Source organism: Cetorhinus maximus, chromosome 3 (assembly GCF_964194155.1).
Source record: "Cetorhinus maximus chromosome 3, sCetMax3.hap1.1, whole genome shotgun sequence".
Taxonomy (NCBI): domain Eukaryota; kingdom Metazoa; phylum Chordata; class Chondrichthyes; order Lamniformes; family Cetorhinidae; genus Cetorhinus; species Cetorhinus maximus.
The window spans coordinates 67972212-67992630 of NC_135881.1; the positions used below are offsets into that span (position 1 = coordinate 67972212).

At 45.8% G+C, this 20419-nt stretch overlaps 1 protein-coding gene across 4 annotated transcripts in view; it reads right to left on the reverse strand.

Moving 5' to 3' along the window:
• Window positions 1-20419, reverse strand: part of ctnnal1 (catenin (cadherin-associated protein), alpha-like 1) — a 395162-nt gene that overhangs the window by 54835 nt on the left and 319908 nt on the right. For all 4 annotated transcript variants that reach the window (XM_078538519.1, XM_078538520.1, XM_078538521.1 and 1 more), the window contains one exon: window positions 1556-1726. In XM_078538519.1, coding sequence (XP_078394645.1) covers window positions 1556-1726 — 171 coding nt within the window. The remainder of the gene's footprint in view (window positions 1-1555; window positions 1727-20419) is intronic.

Consider the following 20419-nt stretch of genomic DNA (forward strand, 5'->3'; position numbering starts at 1 on the left):
CACCCCAAACAGTGTTTCCTCCACTCGCTCCCTCCCCTCACTCACCCCTGACAGTGTTTGCTTCCCTCCCTCACCCCAAGAGTATTCGCTCCCCTCCCTCAACCTGACAGCGTTCACTCCCCTCCCTCACCCCAACAGTTTTTGCTCCCCTTCCTCACCCCCGACAGTGTTCGCTCCCCTTCCTCACCCCGACAGTTTTTGCTCCCCTCCCTCACCCCCGACAGTTTTTGCTTCCCTTCCTCATCCCCCGACAGTGTTCGCTCCCCTCCCTCACCCCCGACAGTTTTTGCTTCCCTTCCTCACCCCGACAGTTTTTGCTCCCCTCCCTCACCCCCGACAGTTTTTGCTTCCCTTCCTCACCCCGACAGTGTTCGCTCCCCTCCCTCACCCCCGACAGTTTTTGCTTCCCTTCCTCATCCCCCGACAGTGTTCGCTCCCCTCCCTCACCCCCGACAGTGATCGCTCCCCTCCCCCACCCCCGACAGCATTCGCTCCCTTCCTTCATCCCCCTGACAGTGTTCACTCCCCTCCCTCATCTCCCTCCGACAGGGTTTGCTCCCCTCCCTCGCCACTCACCCCAATACAGTGTTTGCCCCCTCCCTTGCCCCCGACAGTGTTTGACCCTCCCCCACATTACCCTTTAACAATGTTCAGCCCCACTCACCACATGAAAATGCTCAACCCTCCCTAGCCCACCACCCTCACTCCCCAACAACGTCCATTCTTCTGACATCAGCTGTACAGGAGCCAGGGATGCTGGAGGGGGAATCAGGAGAGGGGATGCAGGAGGGGGTGGGCAATGTGCAGCAACAAGGGGGGGGCGGGGAGGTGGAGGAGGTAGGTGGGAGGGGCTAAACATTGTCCAGGAAAGGCGAGAGTGAACGGTGCCAGGAAAGGGGTAGGTGAACATTGCAGGGGCGGGGGGGACAGAATGAGGGGGTTGTGGGGGCGAGGGGCGTCAACATCACCAAGGGTGCTGTTTTGCTTTGAGGCTAAAGCTGATTTACTTGGTGTTACACTGGCTTTCTACCTGCTAGGAAAATCTCTAAGTAAATCTGTGTAAAAGCCAGGGTAAGTATAGCACAAGCCCCTGTAATTAACAGACAAAGTCTCTCTGGTTCTGGTCATCTGATCCCACTAATGCAGGAATCATGATGCGACCTGGGCAGGGGAAAAGCCCCAATCAGGAGTTTAAACTTCCCAGCTAAGTACCGCGGATGTATGTCGGGACTGCCTCAAGATCCTGATGCACGTTAGTGCATTAAGTTGCGCTGGAGGCCTCTCCCCATGTCGGAAGATTTGAGCCAGCAATGCTTTACGTGCTCACAGTACATTCAACGGTCTGCTATTTGATGGGAGCGTTCAACCCCTTTACAAAGAGTGCATTTATGCCTGGTGAAAACAGTGCACAGAATAAATCCATACAAATATGTTAAGTATTTAACTGGTAAGGTCAGCATCAGAAATCTTTACACTGTTAGAGCTTTGGTATATGTAGTTGAAATAACAGACCTGCAAAATTTAATTTCCAATTAACTTATTCTCCCTTTCTTACTTTAAATTCTTTGATGTCAGCATAGATACTGGTGGGATGGATTTCATTTTCACCATTTTGTCTTGAATCCGTGACAATCTCTATCACCTGATCTAAAGCCAACCTCATGCGATGGAAAACACCACCCTTGTTTACTCTTGCTGATTCACAGTCTGGATGCCTAAGACAAGTCTAGAAAACAAAATACTGCATTAGTATCATAATACTCATACCAGCATAATGAATAGCAATACCCCAGATACAATTCAGAATCTGACTGCATGCATCTCCAGATTGCAGGTGCAACTGTACAACTGAACACCGAAAGTCTTGTTGAAATATTTTCATACAATATTATTTTAGAATTCCATTGTGCTCATATGATTTACATATCAGCTTTAAATGGCAGTGTTCGCTTGTTTAATTATTTCACATTTCTTCTGTACTTTGTGAAGTGTCTCACAGTAATTTTCCATTTTACAGATGTATTTTTGTTTCCATTCATAATTGCATACTACAAATGAGTGACCTCAATTTGCACCTTTATAGCTGACCAATTCCCTGTTTTACTCCATGTAGAAGTTTAAAGGAGCAATTCTGCTGGCTGTGTCATTGGAGGCTGAAAATGATCCTACCATAAAGACTGTGTAAAACACCGCATAGGATTTTAAAATATTTCTGAAACAACTGAGTATCCTGGTTCTGAATGCAGAATGTTTGCAGGTTTAAGCATGTCTTACAGTCCAACAAACACCCTAATATAATTGTAGAATGGTTACAGGAGACCACCATTCAGCTCGCTGTATCTCTCTGTAGCAGTAACTCACCTACTCCTAATCTCCCATCTTTGTCCTGTAGTCCTACATTTTTTTTCTTTCCAGTTAATTATGCAGATCTCTTTTGAAAGCCTTGATTGATTCTGCCTTCACCATACTCTTAGGCAGTGCATTCCAGATCCTAATCACTTGCTGCATTAGGAAGGTTTTTCTCACGTTGCTGTTGCTTCATTTGCAAATCACCTTAAAACCATGCCCTTTGGTTCTCAATCCTTCCACTAACAGAAAAAGTTTCCTCCTAGCTACCCTTCAGACCCTTTATCACTTTGAACACCTCAATCAAACCTCCTCTTAATCTTTTCTTCTCCAAGGAGGACAAGCCCAGCTTCTCCAATCATTCCACACAGCTGAAGTTCCTCGTCCCTAGAATCATGCTCCTAAACCTATTCTGCACCTTCTCTAAAGTTCACATCTTTCCTAAAGTGTGGTTCCCAGAACAGGACAAAATATTCCAGTTGAGGCCGAACCAGCAGTTTACACATATTTATCATAATTTCCTTGCTTTTGTACTCTATGTCCCTATTTATAGAGCCCAGAATCCTGTATGCTTTATTAACTATTTTCTTAATCTGTCCCGCCACCTTCAACAATTTGTAAACATAAACTCACAAGTCCGTCTGCTCCTACACTCCCTTTAGAACTGTACCCTTTATTTTACACTTTCTCTCCTTGTCCTTCCCACCAAAATTAATCACCTCACACTAAATTTCATCTGCCATTTATCTGCGCATTCCACCAGCCAATCCATGTCCTCTTGAAGTTTACCACTATCTTCATCACAGTTCACAATGCTTCAAAGTTTTGTATCATCTGCAAATTTTGAAATTGTACCTTGTACACCGTAGTAATTATAGTTTTGGGCAATGTAGGACTGTAGCTTTAAGAATAATCTTGTTGTAGGATCACATGATCTGTGTAAACCAATGTGTTAGCAGCACAGGGAACCTCTACAGGGGAGTTCTTCTTTAGTTATGGAGTTTGATGCACACGTGTAGTTGCTACTGCTGTCTTGTAAATAAAGTTAGATGTTTCCACCAAGAAAAGTTGTCTGAAGATCAGCTCTATAAAAAACTGGCGACGAGGATAAATTAGATTCGGTGCTATACCTCGCCCAGCGATTGTGAGTATCTAAGGTTGTTAAAAATAAAAGAAGATATATTCATCGGAAATGCCACACTTCAGGCAGAATCGATCCCTTTGAGCCAGCAACAGATGATTGGTCTCAATATATAGAATGTCTTGAGTTCTTCCAAGCAAACAAAATCACAGGGGAGGAAAAGAGAGCTATTCTCCTGAGTATTTGTGGGAGCAAGACCTACAGTTTAATTCAAAACTTGATGGCCCACAGTGCCCCAGATTCAAAGACTTTCAATGAATTAGTAGACCTCGTTAAAGGACATTTTCAACCTGAGCCCTTAATCACAATGCAGAGGTTCAGGTTCATTCCACGGAATAGAGCCCAGGGGCGGATAATTGCTACCTACGTGATGATATTAAAACAACTAACAGAATATTGTGATTTCGGTGAAACCCTGAATGATATGCCAGAGGTCGTTTAGTGTGTGGCGTGCCGGAGGATGCTATTCAGTGAAGGTTGCTGGCTGAAGTAAATCCTGATTTTAAGAAAGCATTTGAAATAGCGCTGGTGATGGAAAGTGCTGTAAGGATTCACAAGCAATACAAGGGGTGCAAAAAGGCACCGTGCTCCAAATCGAGCGGGAACAGTCAGCCAAAAGTGGCGCAAAAAGCCGGGAATCTGCCACGAAGCGGGAAACAGCCCCCGCTAATCAAAAAATGAGAGGAAACAGCTTAGCAACTAAATCGAAAAATAACTTTCAGCGACATGGAAACAATCATTCTTCTAGTGATTGCCAATATAAAAATGTAGAATGTTATTTTTGTCACAGAAGTGAGCACAATGGGACAGTGCAAAGCAAGATTTAAACAGGCTTCCAAACAACAAACAAAGTCTAATGAAGTCTACAGAAGAGCCTGAAACAACAAATTTAGACATTTATTCATTATTCAACATGAATGTGGGTAAGACAGAGCCAATATTTGTTACAGTGCAAGTGAATGGTAAACCATTCAAAATGGAAATAGACCCAGGAGCTTCCACCACTGTAATAGGAGAACATACGTTCAGATATTTAAATTAAGGTGATCAACAATTAAATTTGGAACAAATATCTGCCAAGTTAAAAACATGCATTGAAGAAATCCAAATGAAAGGTACCACCAGAGCAACTGTTCATTATAGACATCAATCAGCACAGCTGCCAGTGATGGTGGTAGGAGGTGAAGGGCCAAGCCTTCTAAGGCATGATTGGTTAAAGGAGCTTACATTAAACTGGTCCAAAATCTTCCAGTTGAGAGCAGGTGGACTGCCAGAGCTGCTAAAAAAAAGACACCATCTTTGAGGGTGAACTGGGAAAAATCCAAGGCCTACAGGCCAAGATTTACGTGGATCCAGAAGTAACCCCTCGCTTCTTGAAAGCAAGACCAGTGAAATACGCCCGGAGAGAGAAGGTTGACACTGAACCGAACTGGCTAGAGAGGCTGGGTGTCATAAAAGCGGTTCAGTTCTCAGGGTGGGCAGTGCCCATTGTCCTTGTCCTTAAATCCAACCAGACTATCTGGATCTGTGGGGACTATAAACTAACGGCCAACAGAGCAGCCAAACTGGACAGGTACCCTATTCCCAAAACTGAAGACCTATATGCCAAACTAGCAGGAGGAACAACGTACATCAAGCTTCACATGAGTCACGCATATCAGCATTTGGAGTGGATGACACCTCCCGGCAACTCATCACCATAAATACCCAGAAAGGGTTATAGCAATATACACGCCTGCCCTTCAGTGTTTCATCAGCCCATGCCATTTTTCAGAGGACGATGGACTGGAAGTGCTGAAACGATTTTTACAAAGATTGCACCTGAAGAAGGAAAAATGTGCTTTTCAAGCAAATGACGTCATCTATTTGGGCCACCGGGTAGATGCTCAGTGGTTACACCCGGTTGAAGAGAAGGTTAAAGCAATAAGAGAGGCACCTGCACCCAAGAACACCTCTGAACTTAAATAATTTTTAGGGATGGTCAATTATTATGGGCAATTTTTACCAAATTTATCCACAGTTCTGGCCCCTCTGCATTCACTGCTAAGAAAAAACCAGTGTTGGATTTGGGAGGCATCCCAAAAAGAAGCCTTCATGAAAATAAAGCAGCTCTTACACTCTTCCAACTTGTTAGTGCATTATGATCAGACGAAGGAATTGGTGCTAACCTGAAATGTGCTACTATCTTATAAAATGGATGACAGCACAGCGAGGCCAATAAGTTTTGTATTCAGGACACTTACTGCAGCCGAAAAAGGATATTCTCAGATTGAAAAGGAAGGTCTGTCAATTATTTTTGGTGTAAAAAAATTCTACCAATACGCGCACGGGCGACATTTCATGATAGTATCAGACCACAAAGCACTTTTGGGTCTGTTTAGCGAGGAAAAGGCTCTACCTCCCATAGCCTCAGCAAGAATACAAAGATGGGCCCTAAATTTGGCAGCATATGAATACATCTTTGTACGTAGACCAGGAATTCATATAACAAATGCCAATACCCTGAGTCACCTGCCTTTACAAGAGAATGACGAACATGTCCCAGTTCCACAGGAACTTGTATTAGTGAGGAATTTTCCAGATTCCTCACCAGTCTGTGCCAGACAGATAAGAAATTGGACGAATCGTGATCCAGTCCTGCCTCGAGTGAGAGACCACGTGTTACATGGTTGATTCCAGGATCCAGTCTCTGATGAACTGAAGCCATTCTTCAGAGAACTAAATTAAAGAACAGGTCCTCAAGGGTTATAATCTCCGGATTACTACCCGAGCCACGTGCAAATTGGCACAGGGACGCGAGAATAAAGGAAGTAAACACGTGGCTAAAGGAGTGGTGCGGGAAAGAGGGGTTCCATTTTGTGGGGCACTGGCATCAGTATTGGAACAGGAGGGATCTGTACCGTCGGGATGGTCTCCACCTGAACCGATCTGGGACCAATGTTTCAGCGAAAAAGGTAAATAGGGTGGTCAACAGGACTTTAAACTAGAAAGTGGGGGGGGGAGGGAAGGGTAAAACTCTAAGAAGTATGACTAATGGGAAACAAAGCAGCAGGTTAGCATGTGGGGGCGGTGGGGGGAGGTGGATTCAACTTCATGGAAAATTATGAAAAAACTGAAAAGAAAGGAGAGCCCAGGACAGGCTACTAAAGTCTCCAGAACACAAAATAGGACAGAGTGTTTGGAAAGGGCTGGGAATCTAACTTCAAGCACATCAGATAAAGGGACGACAATGAGAAAGGGGATGGGAAATACAGGACTGAAGGTGTTGTATCTGAATGCACGCAGTATATGAAATAAGGTAAATGAGCTTGTGGCACAGATTGAAATTGGCTGGTATGATGTGGTGGGCATCACGGAGACATGGCTACAAGGGGATCAGGACTGGGAGCTAAATATCCAAGGATATACATCCTATCAAAAAGATAGGCAGGTTGGCAGAGGGGGTGGGGTTGCTTTGTTAGTAAGAAATGAAATTAAATCGATAGCAAGAAATGACGTTGGGTCAGATGATGTAGAATCTGTGTGGGTGGAGTTGAGGAACTGCAAAGGTAAAAAAGCTATAATGGGAGTTATGTACAGGCCTCCGAACAGTAGTCAGGATGTGGGGCACAAGATACACCAGGAGATAGAAAAGGCGTGTAAGAAAGGCAAGGTTACAGTGATCATGGGGGATTTCAATATGCAGGTAGACTGGGAATATCAGGTTGGTAGTAGATCCCAAGAAAAGGAATTTGTGGAATGTCTACGAGATGGCTTTTTGGAGCAGCTTGTGGTGGAGCCCACTAGGGAACAGGCAATTCTAGATTTAGTGATGTGTAATGAGGCAGATTTGATAAGGGAGCTTAAGGTGAAGGAACCCTTAGGAGGAAGTGACCATAATATGATAGAATTTACCCTGCAATTTGAGAGGAAAAAGCTGGAATCAGATGTAACGGTATCACAGTTGAATAAAGGCAACTACAGAGGCATGAGGGAGGAGCTGGCCAGAATTGACTGGGAGATGAGCCTAGCAGGAAAGACAGTGGAACAGCAATGGCACGAGTTTCTGGGAGTAAATTGGGAGACACAGCAAAAATTCATCCCTAGGAAGAAGAAGCATACTAAAGGGAGGACGAGGCAACCATGGCTGACAAGGGGAGTCAGGGACAGCATAAAAGCTAAAGAGAAAGCATACAATGCAGTGAAGAGCAGTGGGAAACCAGGGGATTGGGAAGCCTACAAAGACCAACAGAAGACAACTAAAAAAGAAATAAGGAGGGAGAAGATTAAATATGAGGGTAAACTAGCCAGTAATATAAAAGAAGATTGCAAGAGATTTTTTAGATAAATAAAGGGTAAGAGAGAGGCAAAAATGGACATTGGGCCGCTGGAAAATGACGTTGGAGAAGTAGTAATGGGGAACAAAGAAATGGCGGAGGAACTGAATAGGTACTTTGCGTCAGTCTTCACAGTGGAAGACACGAGTAACATCCCCAAAGTTCAAGAGAGTCGGGGGGGCAGAGGTGAGTATGGTGGACATTACCAAGGAGAAGGTGCTAGGAAAACTGAAAGGTCTGAAGGTGGATAAATCACCTGGACCAGATGGATTAGACCCCAGAGTTCTGAAGGAGATAGCTGAAGAGATAGTGGAGGCGTTAGTGGTGATCTTTCAGGAATCACTCGAGTCAGGGAGGGTCCCAGAGGACTGGAAAATTGCTAATGTAACCCCCCTGTTTAAGAAGGGAGTGAGGCAAAAGACGGGAAATTACAGGCCAATTAGCCTGACCTCGGTCGATGGTAAGAGTTTAGAGTCCATTAAGGACGACATTTCAGAATACTTGAAAGTGCATGATAAAATAGGTCAAAGTCAGCATGGTTTCATCAAGGGGAGGTCATGCCTGACAAATCTGTTAGAATTCTTTGAGGAGGTAACGAGTAAGTTAGACAAAGGAGAGCCAATGGATGTTATCTACTTGGACTTCCAGAAGGCCTTTGACAAGGTGCCGCACAGGAGGCTGCTCAGTAAGATAAGAGCCCATGGTGTTAGAGGCAAGGTACTCGCATGGATAGAAGATTGTCTGTCTGGCAGGAGGCAGAGAGTGGGGATAAGGGGGTCCTTCTCAGGATAGCAGCCAGTGACTAGTGGAGTTCCGCAGGGGTCAGTGTTGGGACCACAACTTTTCACTTTATACATTAATGATCTAGATGAAGGAACTGAGGGCATCCTGGCTAAGTTTGCAGATAATACAAAGTTAGGTGGAGGGACAGGTAGTATTGAGGAAGCAGGGAGGCTGCAGAAGGATTTGGACAGGTTAGGAGAATGGGCAATGAAGTGGCAGATGGAATACAACGCGGGGAAGTGTGAGGTCATGCACTTTGGTAGGAAGGATAAAGGCATGGACTATTTTCTAAATGGGGAGAGAATTCAGAAATCTGGAGTGCAAAGGGACTTGGGAGTCCTAGTCCAGGATTCTCTTAAGGTTAACTTGCAGGTTGAGTCGGTAGTTAGGAAGGCAAATGCAATGTTGGCATTTATTTCAAGAGGACTTGAATATAAAAGCAGGGATGTGCTGCTGAGGCTTTATAAGGCTCTGGTCAGACCACATTTAGAATATTGTGAGCAATTTTGGGCCCCGTATCTCAGGAAGGATGTTCTGGTGCTGAAGAGGGTCCAGAGGAGGTTCACGAGAACGATCCAGGAATGAAAAGCTTAACATATGAGGAACGTTTGAGGACTCTGGGTCTATACTCGATGGAGTTTAGAAGGATGAGGGGGGATCTGATTGAAACTTACAGAACACCGAAAGGCCTGGATAGAGTGGACGTGGGGAAGATGTTTCCATTAGTATGAGAGACTAGGACCCGAGGGCACAGCTTCAGAGTAAAGGGAATACCTTTTAGAACAGAGATGAGGAGAAACTTCTTTAGCCAGAGAGTGGCGAATCTATGGAATTTATTGCCACAGAAGGCTATGGAGGCCAGGTCATTGAGTGTATTTAAGACCAAGATAGATAGGTTCTTGATTGGTAAGGGGATCAAAGGTTACAGGGAAAAGGCAGGAGAATGGGGTTGAGAAACTTATCAGCCATGATTGAATGGCGGAGCAGACTCGATGGGTCGAATGGCCTAATTTCTGCTCCTATGTCTTATGGTCTTATGGTCTAACCGAAGGTACGAGATAAGCAATCAAGATGATATACTATTGTGGAGTGTGTGGATTGTAGTTCCTCCACAGGGGAGGGAACCACTTTTAGCAGAGCCACACAGTGCCCATCCAGGGATCTCCCAAATGAAGACGATAGTGCAGTTATCTTTGGTGGCCGGGGATGTACAGTGATACTAAAACCGTAGTAAAACACTGTGTGCAATGTCAACAGCTACAAAAGTTGTTGGTGGCAGTCCCATTACACCCATGGGAATGGCCTGGTAGACCCTGGGTGCGATTGCACATTGACTACGTCAGACTTTTCTTCGAACAATGTTTCTACTGATTATAGATGCTCATTCCAAGTGGTTAGACATTTATGAGGTAAAGTCGCCAACGTTGGGCAATACTACAGAAAAACTACACCAGAGCTTTGCCATTCATGGATTGCCAGAGGTCGTCGTCTTGGATAATGGCACTGCATTCATAAGCGCTGAGTTCCAATGATTTATCAGCCTCAGTGGTTTCAATCATGTGAAGACTGCATTGTACTATCGTCATCAATTGGACTGGCGGAAAGAGCAGTACAAATTTTTAAGGTGGGAATGAAAAAATTAACAGGCGACTCACTGGAGGCCAAACCTGCTCATTTTCTATTTCATTACAGAACAAACCCCTCACACTATGACAGGAGCAACACCTGCAGAATTAGCCATGAGGTGCCATCTTCGGACACGACTAAGCCTGATACTTCCCAATTTGGAAGGGAATGTGGAGAAAAGTCAAAGGAACCAAAAAAGCGACTCATGGTTTGCATAGTCGTGAGTGACAATTTACTGTTGGAGAAGCAGTATATGTAAAGAATTTTGGTGGAGGACCGAAGTGGTTACCTGGTAAAGTAAGCTCAGTCACTGGACCATTGTCATACCACATGGAAGTGGAGGGCCAGATCATCGTAAGCATGTGGATCATTTAAGAAAAAAGAGAGATACCCCAACAAGATATTGTTCCACCTGTAACCATGACAGAACCAATGGTTCCTGTTGAAGATACTCAACCAAGGATTGACATGCCCAATCAGAGTGGAAGACACTGAACTGCAAGTGCCTAATGATGTACCTGATGTTAAGACGGTTCCAGGGAATGAGTTTCCTACAAAAGAATCTGAAGCTTTGCAGCTGCGACTTTCCAAACAGATCAGGAAACCATCTGAAAGACTGAACTTGTAATTTCATGACATGTGTAAATATTGTAATGTCATGAGATATATATCTTTGTAAATACAAAATGTACTGAAAAGTTAAAGGGGGAGGAATGTAGTAATTACAGTTTTGGGAAAGGTAGGACTGTAGTTTGAAGAATAACCCTGTATTGTAAGATCACATGATCTGTCTAAACCAGTGTGTTAGCAGTGTAGGGAACCTCTACAGGAGAGTTCTTTAGTTATGGAGTTTGATGCACATGTGTAGTTGTTGCTGTCTTGTAAATAAAGTTAAATGCTTCCAGTAAGACAAGTTGTCTTTGAAGATAAACTCTATAACATACACCCAAGCCTATGTCATTAATAACATCAAGAAAAGCTGGGATCCTAACACGGGCTCCTGTGAAAGCCATTCTAACTTCCAGTCCGAAAAACAACCGTTCACCAATACTCGTTTCTTGTTATTCAGACAATTTTATATGCATGCTGCTGGAGTGCATGAAACTCTCCATGCTTCAAAGCTTGGAGTGTTTCATGTACTCCAGATTTGCTGACAAGCCTGTTATGTGGCACTTTCTCAAATGCCATTTGGAAGTCCATGTGCACCACGTCAACTGCATTCCCCTCATCAACCCTTTACTTTAAAAAAGGTGGTGGCATAGTGGTATTGTCACTGGACTAGTATTCCAGAGACCCAGGGTAATGCTCTGGCCTACATGTGACTCCAGACCCACAGTAATGTGGTTGACTAAATGCTGGCCTAGCCAGTGACGCCCACAAATAAATATATTAAAAACAACCTTTTCTGTTACCCCATCAAAACACTCCAGCAACTTAGTTAAATAGGATTTGCCCTTAACAAATCTGTGCTGGCTCTCCTTCATTTATCCACATTTGCTCAAGTGACTATTCATTTTGTCCAAAATTATTACATGGAATCGTCCCAGATTTGCACAAAGTGCAGTAGCGGGTGGGAAAAAAGACATTTCACCGGACAGCTACAATGGCAGGCTTTCATGCCGCATTGTCCCAATCCAGGCTTGTCCTGTCTCATTAATAATGATTTCCCAGGAAACGCACCAGATCGCTAGCGGGTGGCCTCTGATTTGCCCGCCCTACCATCACCTCATGCCTTCAGTAATCCAGGCACCATATTTCAAGGGTGCCCCTGCACAGAGCTAGCACTCTCTAGGGGATTGGAAGCTGCTGGGAAGTTATGGCTGCCAAAGGGATGAAACATGCTGCCCCCAAACTTAGCAACGCCTCCCTTGGGCGCCAACTGGACTCAGTGGAAGCCAGCCATGAAGTCCTCTAATCCCGCTTTGCACTAAGACCAGCCAGCAAGGTTACCAATCCAGCATGGGAGGCATGCTGGCAGTGCTGGTCAATGCCAAAGCCCTGCAAAAGATGGCAGCCACCCAGTGCCAAAAGAGGATGAATGATCTCATCTGTTCCGCCAGAGCAAGTCACTCTTCTCATCACTCAACTCTCACACTCTCAAACCCATCACACATCCACAGGCATCCCACTGCCAGTTCAAGGGACATCACCATTCACTTTCACACATACTGCTTCATCTGCCCTGCAGATTGTGTCCTCATCCATCCATGGCATCACTCACAACCCACACATACCAGGCATCCTCCTCATCTGGCCTGGCAGGCACCCAGCTTACACTTTCTCCATCTGTCTTCATGCAGGACAAGCTGGCACACAATAAAAGGGAAAGGTCACAGATTGGTGGAGGAATGCCCGACATCAAGGTCCTCGCAGACTTTGAGAATAGAGTCATCCAGCTGGCCCACAATGATCTAAACCGTTCCTGTGCTGATGATGAGGTTGGCAGTGCTTAATCATGTGAGGAACCAGCAGTTCAACATCCATTAGACAAAACCGAGGTTAAAATGACTGGTTTGTAGCTGCTGGGCTTATCCTTACACCCTTTTTAGAACAAAGGTGTAACATTTTCAATTCTCCAGTCCTCTGGCACCACCCCTGCATCTTAGGTGGTTTGGAAGATTATGGTTAGTGCCTCTGCAATTTTCACCCTTACTACCCTCAATATCCTTCGATGCATCTCATCCAGTGGTGGTGACCTATCAACTTGAAGAACAGCCAGCCTATCTAATACTTCCTCTTTATCAATTTTTAGCTTATCTTGTGTCTCAACTACCTCCTCTTTTACTGTGATATTGGCAGCCATCTTCTTGGTAAAGAGAGATGCAAAATATTCATTTAGCATCTCAACCATGCCCCTTGCCTCTAGGCCTAAATCCCCTTTTAAGGTTCCTAATCAGTTCCACCCTCTTTTTATCACCCTTTTTTTCCATTCATCACCGGATGTGGGCTGCGCTGGCTGGACCAGCATTTATTACACATCCCTAGTCGCCCTTGAGAAAGTGGTGGTGAGCTGCCATCTTGAACCGCTGCAGTCCATGTGGTGTAGGTACACCCACAGTGCTGTTAGGAAGAGTGTTCCAGGATTTAGGCCCAGCGACAGTGAAGGAACGGCGATATATCTCCAAGCCAGGATGGTGAGTGATTTGGAGGGGAACCTCCATGTGGTGGGGTTCCCATCCATCTGCTGCCTTTGTCCTTCTAGGCGGTAGTTGTCGTGGGTTTGGAAGGTGCTGTCTAAGGAGTCTTGATGAGTTTCTGCAGTGCATCTTGTAGATGGTACACGCTGCTGCTACTGTGCGTCGGTGGTGGAGGGAGTGAATGCTTGTAGATGTGGTGCCAATCAATTGTCCTGGACAGTGACAAGCATCTTGAGTATTGTGGGAGCTGCACTCATCCAAACAAGTGTGGGAATTCCATCATACTCCTGACTTATGCCTTGTAGATGGTGGACAGGCTTTGGGGAGGCAAGAGGTGAGTTACTCAATACATGATTCCTAGCCTCTGGCCTGCTGTTGTAACTACAGTATTTATATGGCTAGTCCAGTTCAGTTTCTGGTCAATGGTAACCCCCAGGATGTTGATAGTGGGGGATTCAGTGATGGTAATGCCATTGAAAATCAAGGGGTGATGGTTAGATTCTCTCTCTTGTTGGAGATGGTCATTGCCTGGCACTTGTGTGGTATGAGTGTTAGTTGCCACTTGTCAGCCCAAGTCTGGATGTTGTCCAGGTCTTGCTGCATTTGGACATGGACTGCTTCAGTATCCGAAGGCTCGCGAATGGTGCTGAACATTGTGCAATCATCAGCGAACATCCCCACTTCTGACCTTATGATAGAAGGAAGGTCATTGATGAAGCAGCTCAAGATGGTTGGGCCGAGGACACTACCCTCAGGAACTCCTGCAGTGACGTCCTGGAGCTGAGATGACTGACCTCCAACAACCACAACCATCTTCCTTTGTGCTAGGTATGACTCCAACCAGTGTAGAGTTTTCCCCCTGATTCCCATTGACTCCAGTTTTGCCAGGGCTCCTTGATGCCCTCGGTCAAATGCTGCCTTGATGTCAAGGGCAGTCACTCTCACCTCACCTGTGGATGCCAATAGAAAACGTTTGGAGACACCTTTATGTTCACAGTTAGTCTCTTCTCATACTCTCTTCTTTTTAGATAGTTTGTAGTATATTGGCACAATGGGCAGCAATTGATGATGTCTTGCAATTAGTTTCTCATCTCTGTATAAATTATATTTGTTTGTAGCCTTCACTTCAGAGCTGGAGAAAGTACAACGTAGGTATTTACTGACAGCTGACAAAAAGTCAGAAATTGCACATCTTTGCATTGATTTAGTTACAGCTGAATTATCATTCGCAGAATACTTGAATGCGAATAATGTGCTTTCCGACTTCACGTATTTTTTTCTTAAGCTTCTTAAACTGTTTTTCGTTCTTCTCACATTTAACGTTAGTAAACCAAAATGGTCATGCACTTCGCAAACTGGGAACTAAAAAGAAAAGTGAATGCACAGCTGATTGTTCTTCGCAATTTATTTTTATAAATACTAAAAAAGTTAATGGGAATGTGTCAAAGAAAATGGGGAACAAAAACAATCCCTATACCACAGAAAATCTGAAGGTTGAAATAAGTATTAGTACACTCCCGACAGCTGTTAATACTGGACAAGTCAGATCCCAGAGTGACACCTGGCTTAGGTCCTAATGTTTTTTTTTAAAGAAACTTGTGGAGGCAAGTTACTGAACAAATTCACAGGAGTCTGCTGACTTTTAATACAAAGAATAAAATATTTATTAAAACAAGAAAAGCAAACTATATTACACAAGGCAAAAAGGTTGGAAAGATCTCAATACAAGCACATTAAGACAATTCAATTTCAAACTATTCCTTTACCCCAGCAATATTTTTATAGACACATAAACCAGTGAAGAGTTACCAAAGAGTGACACAAAGGCTTCCTATTTGGGACTGACACAGTTGCGAACATTTTTCTTCTGATGAATTCCTAAGCATTCACTTGATGCTTCTCATCCAACTCATATCTCTCCCTAAGACACCCAAAACTGCACTCAAAACTCACTGTTTCTTCAACTGCAGAGCAAACAAATGAGTTACCTAACCTCAGACTTCCAGTAGCACCTCCGCTAAACTGACCACTTTACTAAGTCTTATAACTGATTATTCAGTTAACTACTGTTCCACTAGCCTTTTAGTTTTTCTTCTCACAGAGCTTAAAATCCTTGTCTTCTCTCTCTGACCCACACTTAACCCTCCCTCTCAACTCCTGTCTTTTCTGTGTCTGGGTCATTGGATCACTGTCGCTAGGCAATAGTAAAGCTTTTCTACTTTGTATCTTTTTTTTCCAGAATCACTGAACTTTCAACCCCTTTTAAGCCATCTCATTCACTTCAGGGGTTGTAAGGTCTCATTAAAAATGGACATATACATAAACAAACCTAAAAGACCTGAAACCTTTTAGTCATAACTCTATTCAGGCACCAAGGTTCATAAACAAAGCTTAAATGAAGCTGAAACCATTTTTTTACCTTTCTTAACACACAAAAAATTCAATTAAAAATTATACATTGTTTATAACAGTGTGTTCAAACAATGGGTGAAGTTGTCAACAAGTCAGAAGTGATCCTGGGACAGTGGAAGTCATTTTGTTTGCACGGTCCTTGCTGGTGCAAGTGCTACTTAGAGCTCTACTTTGGTCTCCACCAAATCATTCATATAGAGATTTGGACACTCACCCATTTTGGAAGTGGCAGGTGGGGCAGGGGAGAGAAAATGCTGCTCCAAGTGATTTTGAAAAAGGGAATATTTTTTCAAAAAAAACCTGCCAATATCTGTGGGGCCCAGGCCGCCTGTCAATGGGACCCACACGGACCCATGGAATGGCTGATACACATCATCTTTCTCAGCATAGCTGCTCCCGCTGATTCACTGGGTAGATAAAGGAATAGAAAGCTGAATAACTAATAACTAAAGGGCAGGATCGTCCCTGAATTGCACTAAGTTTGGTAGCGGGGGTGAAAAACGATGTTTTATTTGCCAGCCGCAATGACGGGTTTTTGCGCCGTATCATCCACTTCCCGCCTCATTAATTATGCAGCCACAGGAAGCACACCGCCTCACTGGCTGGCAGCCTCTGAAACGCCCGCCACGTCATTACCTCACTATCTCCTCACTCCGGGTGCCATATCTAAACTGTAGCCACGCACACAGTTCTCAATGTTTGCAGTCCAGGACTGCTTGAAGACATGGCCCTGAAAACCAAGAATAGCAGAAAGCCAAGAAGAGTTCAGTGACCCGTCACTGGAATGTCTTTAGGAGGCCCGCCGTAATGTTCTCCACCCCCGCTCTGCCGCAGGAGGTTCAGCAATCTCACCACCCCGCTTCGGAGGCAGTGGCAGTGGACAGTGCACAGAAGAGGTTGGCCATCCAGTGCAGAAAGAGGATGAATGATCTCATCTGTGCTGCCAGGGTAAGGCAACCAGCTCATCACTTTAAACTCACACACTCAAGCCCATCACACATTCACTGGCATCTCACTCACTGCCAACTCAAGGCACATCACCACCCATTCTCACACACACCCTCACATCTTCATCTAGCCTTGTCACCTCTGGAGACTTCATCCTCAGCCCTCACCCTCTTGAGGCTACTTGCACAGATCAACATGCGCCCCCCACACACCCTGGGATAACCTCCTTCCCCAGTACAGCCCTTGGCCTCAGGCAAGGGAGAGGCTGCAGGACATTTTCCCCCTTCCCCAAGAAAGCCTTAGCCCTGCAGCTGTTGAATAGCCAACCCACGCTACGACTGGTCTGGTAGGTAGGGACCTGCCTGTGCGCCCCCCTAAAAGTGATGTGGTGCCGCCCGCAAGTGCTGCCCAAAGCAAGTTAGGCAAACGTACCTCTAAGTCCCGGGCAAGTGCAGCTTGCCAGGTGCACGTCGCTATGTACAGTTGTGTACAGCTAGGCTTATAATGAGGCGAAGTATTGAAATTAGGTTCCCAATGCGCAGCCTGCCAGTGATGGCGGAACGGACGACTACAAACTGGTTTCACAACAGCGTAAAACCGACCTTTGGCCTCCCCGCCATATTGGCCACTCACACCGCGAATGGGAGAGGACAATTCTGCCCCAAGTTAGGTGACATGGTAAATAATGTAAATGTGAACAGAAAGTTGCAAAAGGAGATTGATAGATTACATGTGGGGAAAACTGAACAAGTGGAGTTCCCTTTGGGAACTATGAGGTCATCCACTTTGGACCCAAGAAAGGTCAAGTATTTTCTAAATTATCAGGTGCTCGGAATTGCGGAGGAGCAGAGAGATTTAGGGATCTAGAAATCGCTAAATCGCATGGGTCGCTAAATCACAAGTACAAAAGAAACTTAAAATGCTAATGGATTTTAGTCTTTATTTCACGGGGGCTGGAGAAGAAGTTGAAGTTGTATGACAGTTTGAAGCTCTGAAAATCTGGAGTACTAGATTCAGTCCTGGGAATTGCACTTCTGGGAAGATAAGTTGGCTTTGGAGGGGTCCAATATAGATTCCCCAGAATGGCACCAAGGTTGAAAGGGTTAAATTATCAGCACAGTTTGCATAGGCTAGATGTGTTCTCTTGAGTTCCGAGTATTAAGGGTAATTTAATAAAGGTGTTTAAGATGATTACAGGATTTGATAGTGTGGATAGAGATAAGACCAGAACAAGTGGGCATAACCTTAAAATTAGAACTGACCCATTCAGGGGTGATGTGAGGAAGCACGTTGTCACATGAAGACGATGAACTCTCTCCCACAGAGCTGTGGGGTTAAGTTAATTGAAAATTTCAAAACTGTGATCACAAATCTTTAAGGAATATTGAACCAATATGGAGTTAGGGGAGCTATCAGTCTTCCACCAAAGTTACCCATAGAATCTCTGTGGAGTTTCAGGAAAGCATTCAGCTACATAGGTTGACATAGACAAGAATTTCTCAGTTGGCAGGCGGGCTTGGTGGGAACCTGACCACTGCCCGTGATCGGGTGTGCACTGCGATTTTACCCGGGTAGGCCAATTAAGGCCCACCCAGCGTAATTCACAGCTCCTGAGATCTGCGGGAAGGGGCGGGCGGCAGCGGCAGTGGGAGGCCAATGTCCGCCGGGTCCAATGGTGACCCGGCAGCCTATTCATAAATGGCGCAGGCAACCGTCCTAAGGCTGCCACTGATTTCGGATAGCTGCTACCAGTTTGGTCAACTGCGACTGAGTTCGGTTAGCTGCAAAGGACAACATTGTCGGAGAGCAGGCCAGGTGGGAGGGCAGGTCAGCGGGGCAGTCGGCCCTGAGGTTCTCCGATGAGTGCCTCGCTGCCCTCTGAGGAGGTGGCAGCACAGCAGAATATCCTTGTCCCAAGGGACAGGAGGAGGAGGCTCCCCCCCACCTTACCAAATGTGCTTGGGAGGCATCACGGGTCAGCTCCCATGGCGTGGTGAGATGCACATGGGTGCAGTGCCGCAAGCAGTTTAATGACCTCCTGCGATCGGGAAGGGTGAATACTGTGTTGGCATGGGTCACTTAGCACTGCAGTTAGGTTGCCCACCTCCCGCCCACGCACCTCAGAATTTTGATTTTTTATTATTCATTCGTGGGACGTGGGCTTCGCTGGCTGGGCCAGCATTTATTGCCCATCCCTAGTTGCTCTTGAGAAGGTGATGGTGAGCTGTCTTCTTGAACCGCTGCAGTCCATGTGATGTAGGTACACCCACAGTGCTGTTAGGAAGGGAGTTCCAGGATTTGGACCCAGTGACAGTGAAGGAACGGTGATATATTTCCAAGTCATGGTGGTGAGTGACTTGGAGGGGAACTTCTAGGTGGTGGTGTTCCCATCTATCTGCTGCACTTCTCCTTCTAGGTGGTAGTGGTCGTGGGTTTGGAAGTTCTTAGGGTGTGAGTGGCAATTGTCATGGAGGCAGCATCTGGACAAGGGGGTCAGCCCTGGCTGCTTGAAATGAGTGTAGTGCTGCTCCAGGGTCATGGATCAGATGAGCCCTGCAAGGTTTTTCTCAGGTGGGGTTGGCCAGGCTGCAATGGCAATGCAGGTACAGGGTGGGCTAATCAATGCTCCTCTCTCCTTTCAGGAGAAGACAGCACACAATAATGCAGAGAGGCTGCGGACTGGTGGAGGGCAGCTCCACCTTCTGAACCTCACCAGATATGAGCAGGAAGCACTGGAGCTGGAGGGGCGCCGTGCGCCCAGGTCAACCTGCCATGGTGAGGTTGGGGCGCCACAGGGAGGTAAGAGTGCTGTGCACTGAGGTCACAATGTCTGTCATTGCAACCATTCCACTGTTGACTGTAGATTGATTTCAGCAACCAACGCAGGATCCCCATTGATAATGGAAAGGCGAGGGCATCCTGATCTGGGTGCCAGGCAAGCACATTAACAGTGTAATGACGTCTACTAATCAAATGTCCTTGTTCTTCCTTTCAGCTTTATTAGAGCATGCACGATCTCAGGAGGCTGAGGGACCACCGCTGACCCCGGAGGGCACAGAAGATATGAACGCACCAGCGTCATAGCCTCTCAGTCAGGCAGGCACCAGTGCAGTTACCAGCACATCGGTGGGAATAAGATCATTGGCCAGTATCTCGGTGCACAGCGGTGAGGGCACTTCACACTCACTTGACTTGCAGGTGGAGGCAGTGAGTGCCTAGGGAGCCAGCAGTCAGAGGAGTGGTGGGGACCAGAAACATGCTCAATCGGTGGCTGATGATGGGCCTCTGGAGTCGTCCCTGAGGCAGCAGATGCTGGAAGTCCAGGAGGGTGTGCGGGAGGATCTAGCAGAAATACATAAAGGAATATGTGCCATGGTCTCCTTTGTGGAGGAGTCCATGCAGAGCATGAGCAATGCAATGAGCCTCATGGCCAAGCGCAATGCCTCCTCCATGGAGAGAGTGGTGACCCTCATGGAGAGGCTCCTCCAGGAGATCAATCAGGGCTTTCTGGGAATGAGCTCGCACCTGCAAGCCCTCACATCGGCAATGACCTTAGGTGGTCACTGTCAGTGTAGGAGATGGATTGGGCACCCAGTATCCCAGCTAGGTGACCATCCATCAGTGGTGAGCTGACATTGGCACATGAGCTGCCTATCATCTCTGCGGGCTCCTCTCAGAGCGCTCCGGATGATGGCAGTAGCTCCTCCGCC